Source organism: Syzygium oleosum, unplaced genomic scaffold (assembly GCF_021117445.2).
Source record: "Syzygium oleosum isolate NSW1041296 unplaced genomic scaffold, Sole_v2.1 Sole_v2.23, whole genome shotgun sequence".
Taxonomy (NCBI): domain Eukaryota; kingdom Viridiplantae; phylum Streptophyta; class Magnoliopsida; order Myrtales; family Myrtaceae; genus Syzygium; species Syzygium oleosum.
The window spans coordinates 619,676-639,833 of record NW_026607507.1 but is presented as its reverse complement, the minus strand read 5'-3'; the positions used below and the strand labels follow the sequence as shown (position 1 = coordinate 639,833).

Genomic DNA, 20,158 nt, shown 5'->3' with positions numbered 1-20,158 from the left:
ATAGAGAATGATTAATGCGAAGGTGCAAAGTGACTTCCAAGGATGAATCTCGGGCACGTACCTGATAATTTTCAAAAGTAGAGCAACGATTAATGAAATCTCATGAATGTTGTTGGTATTTTCTCTAAAGGAGGAGGAAAAAACCCTGCAATTTCTCCTAGGATGACTCTTCAGAAGCTCGCCAAGAAGGACAACAATGACTCTTTAGAAACTTTTCCATGTAATGGGCCTTTTTGTTAATGCGATCCCTCTTTACAGAAAACGAAAATGCTTCGCTTCGTTGGGATTTGATCAAGAAACCGGCCCGTTCCATCATAAGCGAATGCCAACATTAAACAGCAAGGCAACCAGACCAAGTCACGCGTTTCGAGCTACTAGAGCACAACCACAGTTTGGAATTCATCACAGAGCATCATCTAAGCCCTAAGGTTGGCCCATATGTTTTTGAGAGGGTAACAAGCTTTACGCTTGACTCGATATAAGATACAAAGTCGCCACCTAATGGCCGTGGAAGTAAGATATAAAAATCACCCGCCAAGGGCATTGAGCCAAGGAGTTGGCAAAATTGGAGTCTCGAGACTTCCGAAGTTGAAGCATATGAACCCAATGCACGCGTCACTCCGTCAAAGCACGGACGATGGTTGGAGAAATCATGACGTGCACCAAAGTTTAAAAGATGTCTCGCTCAAAAAAGCACATTTTCGATGTACCTATAGTATAGAACAATTAAGAATTTACACAAGAATGCAAAGCCCTATCCCTCTTCCTTAGAATACAACAAAGAAGTGCTATAGTCGAAAGCTGATGATCATAGATTCGATGCCCCAATGTGCCAAGATGCAAAAGGTGAAGCCTAAAATTTGCTTGTTAGCTTCGTACAATGTATTGGACTGAAGCAATCTGCCATCTACCGTTGAGGCTCTAAATGTCCAGCTGATCAACATCGACCATAGCTGCAGATTTCTGAATAAGTTCCTTACGGACATCCACCTGATATGGAAAATTATGGATTAAAACAGTCACAAAGGACAAATATTATAGCAGTGAATGAGTTTACGTATGCTTGGCCCTCAGAGCCCGAAAAAAGGGTTCGACCAGCCCTTGTAGTTGTCCTAAGCTTCTTAACTTTTCACATTGGATAGACTGCTTTTCAGCAAGGCTCCATCAGGGAAGTGAATAATATCCCAAAGCTTATCTCCAGTCAGTATTCGCAAAAAAATTTTCAGTAATTGCAAGACGATAATCTTTCAAGGATTTACAGTAACTGAAGCCTTATTCTACACATGAAAAATTATAAGCGAGATCATTATTAAGGGTAAGCAGAACCAACTACGAACACATGACCACATACCCGGGCACCCATGAGAGAGGAGAAGACCACATTAGCTTCAGCAGCATCCTCCACCACCAACTGCTTCAGAAGCCTTCGTTCAGGATCCATTGTCGTTTCCCAAAGCTGCAAAGGCATCATCTCTCCCAAACCTACATCAGCATCAGTGGAAATGTGAACAAGCATTGTCCTCCAAGCAAGATTTAAGTTCAAGACTCACTGAGTGGAATCAGACTGAAATGCAAAGATGAAACCCAATAGTGGCTCTCATTTACATCATCATGCCCCTAATTGCGACTTTTACCATGACTTTTCTCACCTTTAAATCTCTGAATGTTGTAGGATGCATTAGGAGGGAAGGAATTCTGAAGCTTCTTAAGTTCTGCATCGTCGTAGCAATAGTAAACTTGCTTCCCCCTCTCAACCTGACATTTCAATAGAAGCAAATTAAAGCTAGCAACGGTCCACTTTGGATACACTGTATCAAGATGGATTACAAATAAGTGAAACCTTGTAAAATGGCGGGACTCCAACATAGATGCAACCTTCATCAAAAAGGGATCTCTGCAGACAAAAAGGCCGGTTCAGTATGTTGGGAGTAAATTTAACATCTCTGCGGTTTGGTTTTTCAAGTGAAACAAATTTAAAGGAATAATCACCTGATATCTGAAGAAAAAGGTCAATAACAGCGTTCTAATGTGAGCACCATCTACATCAGCATCTGTCAGAATGATGATCTTATGATACCGTAAAGAATCCTTATTGAAGTCCTCTCCCTTTAATCAAGTAAATCAAGTAGACAGAGTAAGCTTTTCAGTTCAAGAAATGAGAAAGGAAAGAAAATGTGTCGATAGAGACAAGAAATTTTATGACCTTCACTCCAAGTCCAAGAGCAAGGATCAGATTTTGTATCTCCTCATTCTTGTACATTGCTGCCTCGTCTTTTCTTTCAATATTCAAAATCTTTCCCCTTAGAGGAAGGATAGCCTGATAAAACATATTTATATAGTAAACACGAAAATTAAAGCTGCATTTTAGTAAACTACAGTGAGCATGTTAGAGCAAATTAAGATGCAGATTTTCCAGATAACTACAGCATCTTGCTGATGACAGGTTATAGCAAAAGAACAAAAAGAATGATGTAGCAATTCCAAAACTAACGAACTCAGAGATCAGGCTAGACCAACAGCCAGAACACAGTTGTAATAAACACAACATAAAAGACGTTTAGAAACAAACTGCACAGCTTTCAAGAGGTGACAATGCCTCAAAATACTTGACTGCCTGTTGCAAAGACACTCCAATCATCAAGACAGTCCACAACCCTGCCAAAGGTGTACAATCCTCCAAAGAAAGATTCGACATTCTTGACCACACCGGGAAAATCAGCATACTGAAAGGAGAGAGATTATAAACCTAAAGGACACCTATTTCCATTGTGGTTGGATTTTTCTAATCAAGTTTCCATTAAACAACTTCTCCAATCAATGATCAATAGTAAGACAGTAGAACTACACATCTTGTTAATTATGGAAAATATAAAAATTCTACGATCAGTTCTTCTCTGTAAGGACAAATCATTTCACATTTCTAAGGCACACTGCTGTTAGAACTTCTCCAACCCCAAATATCCGACAAGCAACAGTCACTCAGGTTCTCTGTTTCCAAAGGTGAGAGCATTTGTCACCAAGCTAATGCTATAGAACCTCTACTGAATCAGCTTCAGCACTCCAAATAAAAATCATCCAAAATATATATCACCAGAGTTAGCCGCTATTCTAAAAGCTCACAATGGCAAAAACTGACAAGTATTGACAAGTTAACATACAAAAAAATCCGACACAAAATAGGTCACATGAACCAAAATCTTACCTGGAAGCGTCTATCCCGGCCCTGCTTTGCACTTCCACCAGCTGAATCCCCTTCAACTATAAAAATTTCTGTAGAAAGTCGAGCATTCAGACATCAAATTTTTACACGTTTCAACATAATCTTGAAGGTGTTTTTTCAACTTCAAGTCCTCCCAGAGCATCCCAATATCCTTGTGGATAAGGATTAGAGATTCTTTGCTTTAACATGATTTTTAAAGAGGAATGCAACCTAAAAAAAAAAGATCGGAGAATGCCATAGTTGATTGTGACAAGTCAAGAAATTGTAATTGCAGTGAATGGACTTCCACAGTGAAGAAAGGCTGCAAACTACTTCCAATGAATAATTAAAGCATCCTCTCATAAGGAAGTGCCAATAAGACGCTTCCATAAATGTTATCATCTACCAAATGTGGGATTTTCAAGTACATATCTCGAGCTTCACAGTAACTGCAAAACTGATGCAAACAGCATACTGTATGCTACAAAGGATCTCCAATGAACTCCGACCTTTGCTTTTGCACGATCATATATCAAGACAAACTTCTATATCCATTGCTGATAATTCCAAATACCCAACCACTCATCACAACCCTAGAGAAATCTTTTCCGAAGGAAACAATTATAGATGAAAGATTGCTGAATGATAACATTTATGCCCTGATACATCATCCTTGGGATTTATATTAATACATATGCAGAGATAAGGAACAAGTAATTTATCTTCCTCATCTTTAAGAACAGCCGTTATTCATTTTAATAACTCATGGAGAAATAAAACTTAGGCAGCTTAATGTGAAAGACAAAAAGAAAGAACTGGAATATCTGACATCAAATAATATTGTCACAATCATAAGTTATGAAAAGCTTTACATGAGAAATACAATTTACCAGATTCTTCTGGATTTGTAGTTGAGCAATCTGCTAGCTTCCCAGGAAGAGATGAAGATCTCAGAACACTCTTTTGTCTCACCAACTCTCGGGCTCTCTTGGCTGCCAAAGCTGCCTAAATAAGAAAAGCAACACAAGGGAAATCAGACAAACTTCAAGCTCACAGATACTGGTAACTGTTTCCACAGTCTGTGCACTTAACAACAATTAACAAAACATAACATTTTTCCAGCAAAGTAAGTGTAACTGCACCTTGAGGGCATTCAACGATTTGGAAAGTATCAAATCAAGCACATCTGGATGCAACTCTAAGTATTCAGTAAGATACTCTTGCACAGATTGATCAACCAATTTGCGTACTTCTGGGTTCCCTAACCTTGTCTAAAGGAAGAAAAAGCAGTCAGCTAAGTATAACTGATACAAACAACTGCCAAGTTGAAACATTGATAGAGAACTTCTGGTGAAAAAACCATATGAACTTTCAAGTGAATATCGCAGTAGACAATACCTTCGTTTGTCCTTCAAACTCTGGATTTGGAACTTTGACTGAGATAACACATGTCAGACCCTCCCTTACATGCTCACCGCTCAAATTGATGTCTTTGTCCTGAATACAAACGAATTTGTCCATTTAGATGTGACAAATACATTTATTTTCCTCTTCCACACATATCTCATATGCTTATTAAAAAAAAACCAGCCAGAGAAGGCGCACACCTTGATAACCTTTGACTTCTTCCCAAGGTTATTGAGTGTTCGTGTTAATGAAGCCTTTAAACCATCAATATGAGTCCCACCATCAACCGTCCGTATACTGTTGGCATATCCAAGCATTGTATCGGAATATGCATCTGAACACCTAACCAACAATGCATGAAAACAACAAGGTTAACTATTGTTATTGTTCTACTCACGGTTGGAAGGAATACAAGGGACTCTCAGTTTGTTGAATATGACAACATCACCACTCTTATGGTAACCAAAATCATCTTATGTCAAACTATCTTGTGGTAACCAAAATGTTGTTGTACAGTGCAGTAGTGAGAATATATTTACTAGATAAAAGTTCCAAGTATTAATAAAATGCACCAACAGATGGCAATAGGAAAGTTAATGTAATCCCAAATTACATGTTTGACAATTGAATCCTTAAATCAGTATAAGAAGAGGAAAGGAAGCATACCACTGAAAAGCAACGTCAACTGTGACTCCGTCTATTTCTTTCCTGAAACCCACGACATCATGAAGTGGTTTCTGCGTCAAGAAACTGTCAGGGACTTCTCAGTAGACACGACTTAAAAAAAATAGAGGTGCACATACATTAACATGAAGCAAGAAGGATTTTCATGTAGGACCTTCAAATGGTTTTAGTTAAGGCACTAATTTGAGCACATCAGAGGTAAATCAGCATTGAAGAACTGCAGATTACAGAGAAGTAAGTTGACAGTGTCAACCAAAATTAAGAAGTGACACAGACAGCTCAATGAATGTTCAGCTGATCCAATCATCTCCGACTAAGGTTTGCCAATTCAAACAGTCTGACTTTTCAACAGCTCTGTTAGCTGAAGAGCACTGGCTAGCGATGGCAATTTAACCCGCCCCATCAGATACCCGAATTGCCCTGCCCTAATGGGGCAGAGAAAACCCGCAACAAGTGGGTTTTAAAGGGGGGTGATCGGGTCAAATCTCTTACCCCACATATTGGATGGAGCGTGGATCGATTTAGTCATCTTTGCCCCATGAACCGCCCCAGCCCACACCTTAATTATTTTAAATAATAGTATTTAGTGTTTTATATTACATGGTTACAAATTATAGGCCTTTGTCGTCTTTTTTCATTGGTCTACTTATTGATAATCATTCTTTTTTCATTCTTCTATTAATTAGAGTTAAGTTCAACATAAACATGGAGTGAGACAGATGGGCTGGTGAAACCTGAATGCTCCGAGGGGTTGGGATGGGGCACACAACCTTGCCCTGCCGGGGCATGAAGTGGATATAGGGCCATCTAACTTATCACGGGGCAGGTGTTAGAGGACGCAACCCTGCTCCCACCCCGCCCCACCCATTGGGGCACTAGAGGAGAATTTCTATTTAACTCACTCATAAAGATCCAGACAAAGGTAGAATTTTCTTCAGTAACTTTAGTAATTGAAGTTAACCTCTTCAAGAAGACGATTTGAAAGCAAGATCAAGAACGATAAACAATCTACATATTACCATCATTTCTTGGCAAGCAGAAGGGAGAGTAAAAAAGGCAGGCATACCTTGTCATTGTTTAGCCAGCTCACATACTCAACCAATCCTCCTGCGTAGAAGTACTCATTGTGCTGAATCTTCTCCGGATCATCATCTTCTTTTTTGAAAGTAATCCTGAGCTGCAAAGCCCAAATCACAATACATAGTTGAGCAAAAGATAACATAAAAACCTTAAGATTTTCACATATAGTCATGCGAGCTACACAAAGAACCAGAAAAATATTGCCTACCCAAATGCATCACCTAGAAAATTGGCCATAACCGCTGAGTACATGCATGCTAACATAATACATACTCAATGTTATGAAGCAAAGTTTTGCAAAACCATACATTAGGGTTTAGAAAAGCCAGCTCCCTGATTCGCCCAGCTAGAGTATTGTAATCAAATTGAATTTCTGTCGTAAACACTGTAGCAGTGAAGAAAGTAGACAAAGGAGCATGTGTCAGCACATATAAAGCATGAAAAGTATAAATAAATTCCAACAAGGTAATCCTGTAGGCATGCTGTGTTGTCAAGAATTACCTTCTTTGTCTGGCCAAAACTGTATGCGTGTCCCCTGACGATCCTTTGATTCAAGTGGAAGCACATGACACGTTAAAGTTGTCATAGGTTTCCCACGAGAATATTTCTGTTCGTATTCCATTCCGTCACGCCAAACAGTAACTTCCAATGCCTGACACCAGCAAGTTACAGGATTAAACTTTTAAGATAAAACAAAAAATAGTATGCAAACCTAGATAGAATGCATGTCAGAGATTGTCAGAAAGATCATTGAGCTATTTTGGACAAAAATTCTATCAATCCCACAAAACTAGAACCTTGAAGAGTACCATATTGTAGGCTCAAAGAGAAATTTCTGAGCCTGTGAGTATTCTCTACCATCTTTTTTAACACTCTTTAGAGAACGCTAAACCTGTATTTCAGTGGAGGAAGTACAAGGCATAGCCTTTATCCACATTGTTTGTGATTGTTCCTTATAGATCCTGAGATTTAAGTACTAAATAGATCCCCCTTTCTCCTTCATTTCCCGGTCCATGTTTTGAAACCTATATCGGGAGTGGAGTAGGAAAACTTACGTGATTTTCTAGAGAAATGCTCAGTAATTCAGCGAGGCTATACTTCAATTACACGGGCTACAATAGATCTCACACACCTCCCTTGAGCCAAGCTACCATTTCTAGATATGACTTGCACTACCTATGTCTAGGTGCCTGGGTCAGTTCCCCCGTAAGGCCTATGACCAACAATTTGTTTACCAATAATAGAAACAAGATAACATCTTAATCTTCTCTGCCAGATAACCTCATAAATGTTTAGGAAGCATCTCCTCTAGCAACAAAGAGGCGGATCAGTTGACAGAAAAGAGAAGGCTCACCTCAGACAGCGCATTAACCACTGACAAGCCAACTCCGTGCAAACCACCTGAGACACTATAGCCACTACTAGAACCACCAAATTTACCTCCTGCGTGTAGGACCTGCAGATTGTAATAAAAGTGAGATACATTATACTCTGTTACTATTTCAATGATAAAGGATGTTAGAAATTGCTGAATAGCCCTTGCTAATGACAAATATCAGAAAATTCCAAACCACCTAAACCTCTGCCCATACAGATAGATCCATGCCAAAAGGCTTGAATCAAAATATGAAATAATCAGAGCATGAAACAAAAAGCATATCAATAACACGTCCCAAACAAGAAGCCTGCACACGTGTGAATGCATGTGCAAGCACAACATGCAGGAATACATAATTCACATAAAAATTAATCTCACAATAGAACTTTTTAGCATACTATCGGGCAAATATCTGACTCATTAATCGTTTGAAAAAAAAAACCATTTATATATGCTTTAGAATATATTCGTCCTTCTCAATTCAGGCATCTTCTTGACAATCCATATCTTCTTAAACAGCTTAAGATTATATATTGGTTCATGAGAAATTACCGTTAGCACAGTCTCCAATGCAGATTTCTTGGTCACAGGATGCAAGTCTATCGGAATCTGCAATATTGAGAAATGCTATCAATTTAGCAGAACAAATTATCCAATAAAAGTGAAATGACTAGTTTCTTAATTCAAACTTCTGCAGCTCCTTATAAATTACACGGTCTAGAACTCTATTGGTTGAGTGACCAGCCAAAGCACCAAGAGAAAGTTTATTGTACAGTCCATTTTGAAAAGGATCCTGTTAACTAGTTCCCCAGGTGCACTTGTTAAGCATACTAAATAATGAATGATTCACTTTCAGTGCAGTGGTTACACATACACAAGACAATCAATGCATTAAAACTGCGAAGTCTCCTTAATTAATTGCTTAAGAAGTGCCCCAGGGGTACTTGTGAACATAATCCTTTTGAGAATGGTCACAATTGGAACTCAAGTTGGTCAATGAACATGAGCTCAAATGACATCTCCGATTCAATATTAGAGCAAAGTAACACTGAGTATCAGAGTTTCTTGCAAGAGGTTCTTAACTGGACCATAAAAACGTGGATCAAGATTATGTCAAGAAGCAAGTAACAAAAAACGTTTTAATAAGATGCTCCCACATTCAATTAGCTTATTTATCAACAATGGAGACGGTATTGTCCTCGTGAGGGCAAGCAACTATCAAGCAGTAAAAATAACATGTCCACCGTGCGTCCTCAAGAAAGTAGACAGTCCAAAAGCTCTAATTCAGTTGCATGATATGAAAGGTATCTACTGAAATTACACAGATAGGATCCATACCCCACGCCCATCATCAGTGATGCTCACAGAGCCATTTGCATATAAAACAACATCTATGTTGGAAGCAAATCCCGCCTGAGCTTCATCAACCGCGTTATCCAGTATTTCATAGACCTGATAGACCGCAAAAACAAGAGAATTGTCATATATCGACAATTTGTATCCACTAAATTGATTCGCTAGTACTAGTACAACAACTGCAGACGAAAAGGGAAAAATGGCCATACCAAATGATGCAAACCACGCGGTCCGGTGCTTCCAATATACATCCCTGGCCTCTTTCTAACAGGGTCTAAGCCCTCCAATACCTAAACAAGTCAGTACACAATGCTCAGTTGACGATGCAGGCATCAATGACAAAGATGAATAAGCAAACCAAAACATAAAAAATACAACACGCGCTAGTTCATCCATGACAAAAAAGAACCAGGATATAACTGTCAAAACTTATACAACTTTTAAAGCCAATAATCGAATAGCTCAGCACAGTAATGTAAGCACGTGAACCGATTTGGGGAAGTTTATAGCGTATGGATAACCTGAATTTGCTCAGACCCATAAGTTTTTGAGGTTGCGCTCCCTTGAAAACCTTCAGTCACAGCGCTGGTCGACATGAACGCCCTCACAAAACCTGCCTGACGGCTCGACAATTGAATGATTACTCTCCTCAATGGATAGCCATTTCTGCATCGAAAAACACACGAACACAACGATTCAAAATCCAATGAACAGGGGAAGAGCAAAAAATGCTTGCTCCACGGCCACGAAAAAGACGAACTTCTAAAGCAAACGACACTTGGTAATCCAGCACAATCGGTACTCGAAGGCCGAAATGCAGAGACTTTCCAGCGAGACGACCCAACACATCACCGAGCACTACCCTGCCAAGCTCCCCCATCAACTGCAAGCCCCGAACAGCATCGCGAGATGGATCGCTCCAACCGAAAGCTCGCGGCTTTACTTCGCGCGCAGAAGAAAAGTCTCTAGACGCGAACACGCGAGAAAGGGTAAAGAGGAGGGAGGGAGGGAGGACCGACCTGGGTCTGAAGAAGACGGAGGAGCGAGACGCGGGAGCATGAGAGTGGAGAGGAGAGCGAGCGAGGAAGCGAGAAGCCATGGTCCGGAAGCTGAGGTGACGAGGCGGTCTCAGGAGAAGCGCCATTGGAGATTCCGAACCATAAGAAGCCTTGTCCGAGTTTTTATAAACCAACTGATGATGTTCTTTTTTCGTGAGGACGAAGACAAAACCTCGTCGCGCTCTCTTTTGTCTGTCCGAATTGTTTCGTTTTTCCCTCCTCCCTCGCCGTAAAACCCTTACCGGCTCTCCTTTGTAAAGAGCGAGCCAAACGGACTGACCGGACCGGGAATCGCCCGAACTAATCGGTTCTGGCCAATTCTCGAGAGCACCGGTCCGGTTCCCGATTTCATGCGTGGAACTGCCCATCCGGACCGGACCTGCTATTTTTCTTTTTTTATTCTTGAAAATCTGTAAAAACTAGAAAATAAGTAAGAACCCATCAAGCCTCTCGCACTCTCTCGCACGCAGCCTGAGCCGTTCCCTTTCTCAAATCTAAACAAAACCCTAATCTGTGTTGCTCACCTTACGTCCCTCTAGCTTGGCTGTCACAACTCGCCTCCCTCTCGCGATCTCAATCTCTCTCTCGCTCGGCTCTCACCTACCTCTCTTGCTCTGCTTTTGGCCGCTCAACTCTCACTCATTGTCTCGCATCTCATTGACGTAAATGCTCTGTTTTTTTTTATTTTCGTGCTGCTCTTTGTCCACCATTTCGAATTCTTTTTATCTCGTCTACGAATTTTTTTTGGTTGTTCTCTGACTCGCATCTCATCGACTCTCGCTCTCTCTTTGTTCTCGCGGCTTGGTCGAGTGTTTGCCTCAATAGTCTTCATACATCTCGTTCATGCCTCGTTACCCAATTCGTCTTTTTTATGAAGCATTAAGGGAATGTAGCGCTTGGCCATTTCCTGAGAGATTCGGCCATTGGTTTTCATTTTCTTTCATTCCTATGCCTTGTTTCAACATTGAAAAGATAAAAAAGAAATCTGTTAGCCCACCCAGGAACCGGACCACCAAGAAATCAATCACCCCTACTCTTTCACCGGTGACAATTCGTGGTGCTCATATTTTTTATTTAATTATTTACTAAATTGGGGTGCAATTTTGGATTAATTCAGAGTTTAGAGACGGCTATTATTGATATATTCTTGAAAAAATATGTATTTATATTTGCGGTTCATGCGCACGACACGGATTCGATTTTTCACACAATCAAATGCAAGATAATTCCACAATTACATGGACGGATTTATGCGCTCTGTGTGGCCGCCGCTCACTTTTTTGAACTCATGACAAAATATTTGATTTTGGAGGCTTCTAAGTAATGTTGTGGCCTTCGAATTAAAGTTTGTTCCATTAAATGTCTCAAAGGAATATATATATATATATATATATAGATAAGTCATATTAAGAGCAATTGCCCTTGCAAATCGATAAAAGTCAATAAAAAAATGTAAAATGCCATCATTATAGAGAAATTACATCTTTATTCTTATCTGATTTTTAAGGCATAAGTTACACTACTTCTATTTCTAAATCAAAGTATTTAATTTCTTTGCAATAGTGGATCGTATCTGCCTCATTAAGAAAGCATTATAGATCCGTCCCTGGTCACCAATTTATGGTACGATATACCTTTTTGAGATGGACTTCTTGTCATAAAAATAAACAATCTATACATTTATGTCAATTACAGACCCAAGAGCTAATGCTTTTGATACTCGACGCATTCTATTGGTGTATTGTTTCAATTTTTATCAATAAAATTACTGTACATCAACCCCTACAAATTAAGTTATTGAAATTTTTTTTTCTCGTTCTTAAGTAATTTATATGCTTCTTGAGTTAACAACTTCGACCAAACGTCCTGTTTTTGTGACATTGCGAGGATGTGAAATGCAAAAGAATTTGTACCTCATGTGATCGTTTTTGAAATTTAGAACATCTATGGTATTCTCTACAACTCTCAACTAAATTTGACTCAGTATTTATGCATAGCACATTTACAAAAAGATAACTATTATGTAAGGACACTTTGCGAAGATATCTGATTCTCTGAAATAGTAACCTGCGAAATTTAACTTTACACAGCAGAAAATATAAGGTAAATGTTCCATTATATGCATTAAAATGAACAAACATATCGAAAGTGGGTCTCCTAAGACTCTCCTACCCAGAAATAAACTGCTGGTTAGTGTTGACCGACAGCAGATCATGAAGTCTCTCCACTTTTCTGCTTACTGATATCAGCCAATTCATCCTCGCGCCCATCGGCTTCCCGGCATGCCCCGATGGATCGGTTCTGTGGTGATTGATGCATCGAGACAAATATTTACAGTGGCTCGAGGTCGCAAAAAATTAAAGCTAAGTTTGGCACAAAACGGGAGCCGAAGTGAACAAGTTCAACCTGCTCGACAAATTTGCCAAAGTCTTCTTCTAACCCTTAAAAGAGAAAACAGAAGGACCCAATTCGTGACCTCTACACTCTGCAGAATACCTGGATCACATTACGTACAACACCTGGGAAAAATGCTACGAACAGAACACAGTGAAACTTGCCGACTTCGAGGGGCGTAACGGCAAAAACCGAAGAAGCTGCGCATGTCAGCATCACGGAATCTGTCTCGCCAAATATCTCCGCCGAGCGAAAAGAGGACGTGCAGGTGAGGAATAAACTGATTGCGAACATTGATGTGAACAGAAGCACGACGGTGCTCCGGATTAGCTCCATCGCCATCGTGTTGAACAAGACCATGAATACGTACAAGGCGTTCTTGAGATAGTAATACATCACACGCCCTGGATAATTGCCGTTGTTATGATGATTGGCGGCGTCCTGCCATCGTACAGCACCAGGAGGATTTAGTACTCCGACTGGGAAGAGCGTGAGCAACGCGATCAGGGTCACGGCGACCAAAAGCAGCAGCGTGATCCGGGCTTCCGCTGGCGAGACCTGTATCTGGCCGTAGCGGAAGAGGTTGAAGAAGGGTTTTCTGGGATTGCTCAAAGTTGGGGTAGCCATTGAATTGTGTGTATTTGGACAACTTGGAAGAAGATGGTACAGTGTAAGCAGACTATTATATAGAGAGATGAAGCTTGGACAGGGTCAATTCATGCATTTGATTATTAATCAAGAAACTAACTGATCAACGGGTATTTGAGTGGTAAAAGCCAGCACTTTACGCGTCAAAGAAGCGTGAGGTGTCACATCTAGGGTTTAATTCTTGCTCAAGACAACATCCTGGGGTCATGTTACTTGATACTTTAATCTCAACTTGAACGGCTTGCCTTTAGCCTTATCAGAAAAATATGAATTTTGTCTTGTGCGAATACTGACTTGAAAAACCATCCAATCATATCTATAATATCCAAAAAGAAAAGGGGGAAGAACAGCATTAGTGACAAAACTTGTGTACGGAGGTCATTTTGGTGCCAAAACTTTCATTTGGATCACTTAAGTGCCAACGGCGAGAAATTCCGATCAAATTTAATACGTGGCTTTTATATTTAAATTTTAATGACACGTGGCATTTTCATGTGTATAATTCAATTTTTTAAATATTTTTTTTCTGATTTTCTTCTTTCTTTTCTTTTTTTTTCTTTTCTTTCTTCTTATTTCCGATGGCCAGCGTCTGGCCACCGGCCATGGCCGGCCTCGCCGGGCATCGCCTTCCTCCGGGCGAGGCCCGGCGAGGCAGCCGTGGCCTCGGCAAGGGCCTGCCTCGCCGGATCTGGCGAGGCGAGCCCCGCCGAGGCTCGCCTCCCGGGCGACCTCGACCCTCGCACAGGTAGGGCGAGCCCAGCGAGGGCTTGCCTCGCTAGATCCGGCGAGGCCGGCCCTCGCCGAGGCCACGGCTGCCTCGCCTTCCTCCGGCGAGGCCGGAGGGCCGGCGAGGCGGCCGTGGCCTCGGCGAGGCGGCCGTGGCCTCGGCGAGGCCGGCCCTCGCCGAGGCCACGGCGGCCTCGCCCGGAGGAAGGTGAGGCCCGGCGAGGCCGGCCATGGCCGGTGGCCGGACGCCGGCCATTGGAAATAAGAAGAAAGAAAAGAAAAAAAAAGAAAAGAAAGGAAAAAAGAAAGAAAAAGAAAAAAAAAAAAAGAAGTGTCACATCACTTCCGTGCCATGAGCCACATCGCCTGAGAAATTAATAAAAAATGCCACGTCGGATTTCCGTGAAGTGGCACTTAAGTGATCGTTTTTCACAACTTTTAGCACTTAAGTAATCCGATTGAAAGTTTTGGCACCAAAGTGGCCTCCGTACACAAGTTTTGGCACCAATGCTGTTCTTCCCCCAAAAAGAAAAGAACATAAGTACAATATCATGTCTCAAAAGCGTTTGAATTGGGCGGAGGATATACTGTTCTCTCATTCCGTTATTTGGTTCTAAACTTTGAAATGCGGATGATCGTTCTTGACCACAGTGAAAATGTAATTTAATAAGTTAGATTCGAGATATCATCAACACACCCGAAATCTTGTCTTTCCGGTTTGAATATACCTAATTGTTGGCTACTAACTCCTTCTGTATCTTTTCCAAGTCAATCCGCTAAACGCGTTTGAAGAAATTGGGTGGAAAGTACGTGAGATAGTCTTGAATTAGTTTATTTAGATTCAAAGGTCTAGGATGCTTCCTAAGAAATGCAGGTATGGTTAGATATGAGTTTTGAGTTGGAGTGAAGATACAACTAACTCTATTTTATGCAAAGGCCACTGTTTAGTATCTTCTCTAGCGACAGAGACGAAACTAAGAGGAAATAGACGCCTGAAGACAACCTAGGAACACGCCAAGGTACATAATAGTATTGTAACAACAAAAAATTATTACATAGTCTGATGGATCATATGGACCAACATCATCTATTTTGATATCTGTTTGCACCGAAAAATTGTATTATGCACGGATGACAGACACAACACGACCGTCGTGTATGGGAATTTCTGATCTATTTTCCGAGCGATGACGGTAAATAAGCTCCGCAGCTCCAAAACCACACGTTGTCGCTGCCTATCCCTTGCAAAATTCAACTCTTTCAGTTCGTAATTGAGGACACATATGCTTTGATTACATTAGAGGAGGTGGATAAAATCCACCAGCTTGCCTAGGAACTGAGAAGAGCAGCCGCCATCGCTCAAAGCAAGCTCCACCATCTCCTTCATCTCCAACGCCCTCTTCTTGATCTCCCTCCCTTCCTCCCCCACCATCACCCTCTCGATGGCCCTTGAAATCCTCTCTCTCTCCAACCCGCCATCGCCATCGCACTCCAACTCCAAGCCGACCCTCCAGACCCGGCTCACAAACCCGGCGATGATCCTCTGGTCCCCAACCCTAGGCCAGCACAGCATTGGCACCCCCTCAGTCATGCTCTCCAGGGTCGAGTTCCACCCGTTGTGTGTCCAAAAGCACCCAACTGACTTGTGTGCCAATACTTCCTTCTGCGGGGCCCATGCGACCGCGAGCCCCCGCTTCGACGGAGCACGATGATCACAATGTGTGGCAGCGCCCAACACCCCTTCCCCGCTAGGGATGAGCTGTGCGATGTCATCGTTGTGCTCCGAGCTCGGCCCAACCACCCACAGGAAGGGCTGGCCACAGTTGGCTAGGCCCCAGGCAATCTCGGCCAGCTCGGACCGGCTCAGCCTGACGAGGCTCCCAGTGCTCACGTAGACGACCGAGCCCGGGGGGTGGGTGTCCAGGAAGGACATGCACTTGATTCGATCTTCCTCATGATGAGCACTAGTCTCGGTGGTGAAGAGAGAGCGATGATGATGATGAGGGTCATGGGTTTGGTACTTGTGGAGAGGGCCAATGGGGAAGATGGGAGGGGAGGGAGAGGACTGGATGCGGTGGAGGAGGGTCTGCTCAAGAGTGTGCAGAGTGTTCCATATGATTCCTGAGGCTGTGCTTGTGGATTCATGGATCTGGGCAAGGACTCGCTCTGTGGTTTCTGGGCAGAACTTGTCAAAGACCGGCATGTCCCTCGCTCTTATTGATGGGATCAGTTCTTGGATGGCCTTTTCTGCTCCGTCTTCTGCATTCCACACGCGTGGGAGTTGATTATCAGAGATGAGAAATTGCTAGAGCTATGATGCTTGCACCCACCAGAGATTACAGACATATAAGACTGAATCATAATGTGAAATCTGTCCAAAGTTGGACAAACTATGCATGAAGTTAAGCCCACAAAATGAACAAGAAAGTTTCGATCACATGATTTCAGGTGACTCGAAATACTCAATTTCAGAAGCACTAAACCTATTGAGTGTTAACATCCCAATTCAAATCTTAAAATCTCAAGAATCTGAATTGAAAAATTAAAAAAAAAACGGATCAATCTTATGAGAGATCTTAATGTGTTAGGATCTTTAGAGAGTTCCAGTCCAGAACAATAAAATCATATCATCAGTGCGACTTGACATATCATAAGTATCAATTTAATTCTCATTTTATGGCAAAAGTTGACACGCATTGTGTGTGCTGAGAAATTTGAAATTTGACTGTTGAAAGATTTTTCCAATTTTTGTTTATTACAAAGTATTTGGGTTATTGATTAATGGAAGAAATTATTTACACGCGTCGAACGAGAAAGATATTTCGAGATTCGAATTTTTCTTTTAAGCTTATTTAAGTGATAGAAAAGATTCCAATAGTAGATAATTAAGTTTAAAATGATTAAACTAGAAATTTCTAGATTTTAAAATTTTAGCATATAGAAATGAAGACTTTACTTACCATTCTAGCTTTAAAGATCCATATATAGTCACATTACTACTTTTCTGAAACATTGGTAAAATTGAAAACATAATTACTCTTCTAAACAACACATATCTAACGATTTTCACATAAATAGTCGTAATCCATCATTTATAGATCTTGTGAAATATCTTAACAACTTTATTGGCAACCAAATTTGTTAGAAGCTGTGGAGTGAAAATGAGCATATTATACTCGTATACATGCGCATTCTCGTCTCTCAGTCAAAAGTTTAAACTTTCGCATGAAAGTCTTCCTCAAAAATTAGCATGAAAACAAATCATATAACTTAGAAGTTTACGATGGTCCGTATGTCACTCTTTGCAACTAGTTATGTGGTTTTTAACGAGCCAAATACTAACAGACAAGACAAAATCCATCGCTTACCTTGAGCTGGAAGGCAGGCCTTCTGATTGAGCATTGAAAGGCCAAGAAAATTAGCTGCAGTACTGGTCCTCAGGACCACTCTAGGGATCTCCATTTCGTCACCGACTTCTCCCGAAAAATACATGATGGCATCATGGACGACGCACAGCTTACAATCTCTCAGCCGATTCATCCGCAGTCGCGTTAAGCAATCTCGAAACGGCAATTTACACTTCGAGTTGACCTCATTCAGAAAGCGCATGAGATCCAAGCCGCGAGCATCCGAGATGTCGTCGGCAGACCCACCCAGTGATTCAAGGAAGAAGTCATCGGATACCCGAGAAGTTGCGACGAGAGGAGAGGCCGACTGCACGAGAACTAGGGTTATCGCGAAACCCTTGGAGCGGAAAATGCTGGCTAGATTGAGCATCGGGTTCAAGTGCCCTTGCAGAGGACATGGAACGAGGACAAGATGATGCTTTCCATCTCTCTTTCTATTCTCGTCCATGTCTTGGAAAGTAAACCGATGCTCTTTCCCAAAAAAGTAGTTCCTCTCGTAGAAACCTTTGGTAGTGTCTTTTGTCAAGAGGAAGGGCCAAATGCTTGATGTGAAGATGATTGACAAGTTCTTGGTAGGAACCTTTTGAAAATTAAAGCACAGCTGCGACAGTGTTTGTATCTATCATCAAAGAAGATCCAGAAGTTCCGCTCGATGTAAAGCCGTGGCCTTCGACCTTAGAAGAACGTTCGACGGTTGCATAATCTTCCGGATGCTCGACTATAATTCGTGTAGAGAATAAAACACAGTGTCGCATATGCGGATCGTGTGGGATGCGCTTCGTGACATTTACGGCAGCTGTATCTCTACAAAATGGTACCCAAACCCCCATTCCATTATCCCAGGGAAGAACTGTAATGAAAGACAGATTCATGAACAGAGAAACTGTCTTGTGTAACTGAAAACGAAGTCACATTCACATCATTTCTAGGACCCTTTTGGACATCACGTCTTCTGCCATCTACTAAATGTCTGCAAAGATCGATAGGAAGTAATCTGACGAAGTGAATATAATTCAAATAAAGAAAAAAAATTTGGTCTTTCCGAGGATGGCCCCTCAAAAGACCCAAAACCTCACCTGTCGCGTAATGGACTAAAGAATTGGACAGAGAAATTAATCAATTGCACCTACCTAGGATCCCTCTTTGAGTTTCGCGTCTGCATTTGGAGCTAACTCAGCATTAAAGGAGGTCAGGGACCACGCAGAAAGATCATGGGCTCTCCTCCGTCAACATCACAGTCAAATTGCACGTTGTTGCCTTTGCAGTTCATATGCTTTTCACGTGGCAACCCATATTGGAGCCTTGCAGGGCCACATGGTTGGGGACAAATTTGGCTCTTCCGCCACCACATCCAGCGCTTCCCGGGCGTGGTGTTTTGGGTCCACTTGGTCGGGGTCTCTTCGTGAAAACTAAGGGCAAGCGATTCATTTAAGTTCAATTTCTGATTCGGTTGTCTGTTCTCTCTTTCTTTCATTTCTCTTTTGATTGTGACTTCAGTTATGGGTGAATAAGATGCATGATAGCCAAAGTTAGAAGCATCGCAGAGTAGTTCGAAATAGAATGGCCCTTTAAGGCCTCTACTCGATCCATGACGAGGAGCAGTGTCAAAGTCTCCAACGAAAATCGACGTTTGCCAAGATTGTATCGTTGATGAAATAACTTTCTTCAGTTTTTATAAAAAAGAGACAGGTTTTATGGAGATTTTGGATGAGAGACTCGATGAATCAATAGGAACAAATATGTTTCATTGGAATTTAATCGACGACAAAGTACATGACACTTTGCCAGAATTTAATCAGCGACAAGATAAGGTGATAGAGAAATACAACGCCGGAATTTGATCGATGACGAAGATCTGAAACTACAACTTGCTCAATTACGGGAATTGAAAGATAACAATAAAACATAACGGATTTTTTGTTGATTGATCGGGGGTTTACAAAGAGTACTATTCAAAGCCTACAATCGACGATTGCAGACAGAGGTTAGACAATTCAAATAAATAAATGACTTCTCAATATCCTAATATCTAGAAACACTTGAGCTCGAAAATATCGCTATTCATCAGTTACCCGCCGATGTCAATGACTTCATCCCCAAACAACTGATAGCAGCACGTTGACGTTGATCTCGATGACTTCATCTTCAAATAATTGATAATTGCTCTCATCAATCGCACGTCAATATCAATGTCGATAACTTCATCCCAGATAACTGATATCCAGTAACACTTGTCTAAAAGAGCCCAAAAATATTGCTACCCATCGGTTACACGTCGATATTGATGTACATGACCTCTGTTGTTCACTAAACTCTTCTAATGTCGACTAAGTTTATCATTTCTCGATTATGACAACAACAACAAAAAAAGGGATCATTTTTGGGTATAAACGCATATGCACAGATACGCCTTCGGTGGATGTGGACAATCCTTATTACAATACAGAAGATACGAGACCCGCATCTTTCTGTGTGGTTCAGAACGTTAGATCGCATCGCTTCTCGAAATGCAATGCTTTCGGTCGTGACGGGAATCACCGGTAACATGCGCTGATTTCAACAAATTATAAATGCAGAGCCCTCGATGTGGTCACTAGCAAAACAAGGACATCTTTTGACTTGGGTTTCGAAAACCGTATGCTTAAATCCCTCGGATATGTGTGACGACGGTCTAGATATGCTGGAATGTAGTCTGGTATATCCCCGTGCATGCTCTTAGCAGTTTGCACACCTTGCATAAAAGATGCTTTACGAAGAAATTCCGGTGGGCGAATACCAGATTCTCAGTTTAATCCTTGGAAAGACCGTCTTAATTTAACTA

At 41.4% G+C, this 20,158-nt stretch overlaps 2 protein-coding genes across 2 annotated transcripts; both read right to left on the bottom strand.

Annotated features, from left to right (window-relative positions):
• Nucleotides 1–641: 641 nt before the first annotated feature.
• Nucleotides 642–10,367, bottom strand: LOC115674765 (DNA gyrase subunit B, chloroplastic/mitochondrial-like). Its single transcript, XM_030597269.2, has 21 exons — nt 10,124–10,367; nt 9,626–9,770; nt 9,314–9,394; nt 9,087–9,200; nt 8,301–8,357; nt 7,725–7,826; nt 6,872–7,022; nt 6,679–6,755; nt 6,357–6,467; nt 5,273–5,343; nt 4,807–4,948; nt 4,598–4,696; nt 4,342–4,470; nt 4,090–4,204; nt 3,203–3,270; nt 2,204–2,317; nt 1,990–2,106; nt 1,841–1,894; nt 1,650–1,755; nt 1,352–1,482; nt 642–990 (listed from the first exon to the last, which is right to left on the bottom strand). Exons 1-21 carry the CDS (start codon nt 10,246–10,248, stop codon nt 922–924), a joined length of 2,178 nt encoding a protein of 725 aa, XP_030453129.1. The 5' UTR covers nt 10,249–10,367; the 3' UTR covers nt 642–921.
• A 4,571-nt stretch (nt 10,368–14,938) lies between these two features.
• On the bottom strand, nt 14,939–17,893 carry LOC115674606 (UDP-glycosyltransferase 76E2-like). Its single transcript, XM_030597045.2, has 2 exons — nt 17,299–17,893; nt 14,939–16,189 (listed from the first exon to the last, which is right to left on the bottom strand). The coding sequence occupies exons 1-2, from the start codon at nt 17,783–17,785 to the stop codon at nt 15,228–15,230; spliced, it is 1,449 nt and encodes a 482-aa protein (XP_030452905.1). The 5' UTR covers nt 17,786–17,893; the 3' UTR covers nt 14,939–15,227.
• Nucleotides 17,894–20,158: the final 2,265 nt, after the last annotated feature.

Excerpts from the sequence above, each read along its gene's own strand:
- LOC115674765 (XM_030597269.2), bottom strand. The coding sequence starts at position 10,248 with ATGGCGCTTCTCCTGAGACCGCCTCGTCACCTCAGCTTCCGGACCATG. Across the intron at positions 5,344-6,356 it reads GCTGGCTAAACAATGACAAG|AAACCACTTCATGATGTCGT; the intron begins GTATGCCTGCCT and ends TTCTTGACGCAG. Across the intron at positions 2,107-2,203 it reads CTCTTGGACTTGGAGTGAAG|GGAGAGGACTTCAATAAGGA; the intron begins GTCATAAAATTT and ends ACTTGATTAAAG.
- LOC115674606 (XM_030597045.2), bottom strand. The coding sequence starts at position 17,785 with ATGGACGAGAATAGAAAGAGAGATGGAAAGCATCATCTTGTCCTCGTT. Across the intron at positions 16,190-17,298 it reads GGCCTGCCTTCCAGCTCAAG|AAGACGGAGCAGAAAAGGCC; the intron begins GTAAGCGATGGA and ends TGTGGAATGCAG.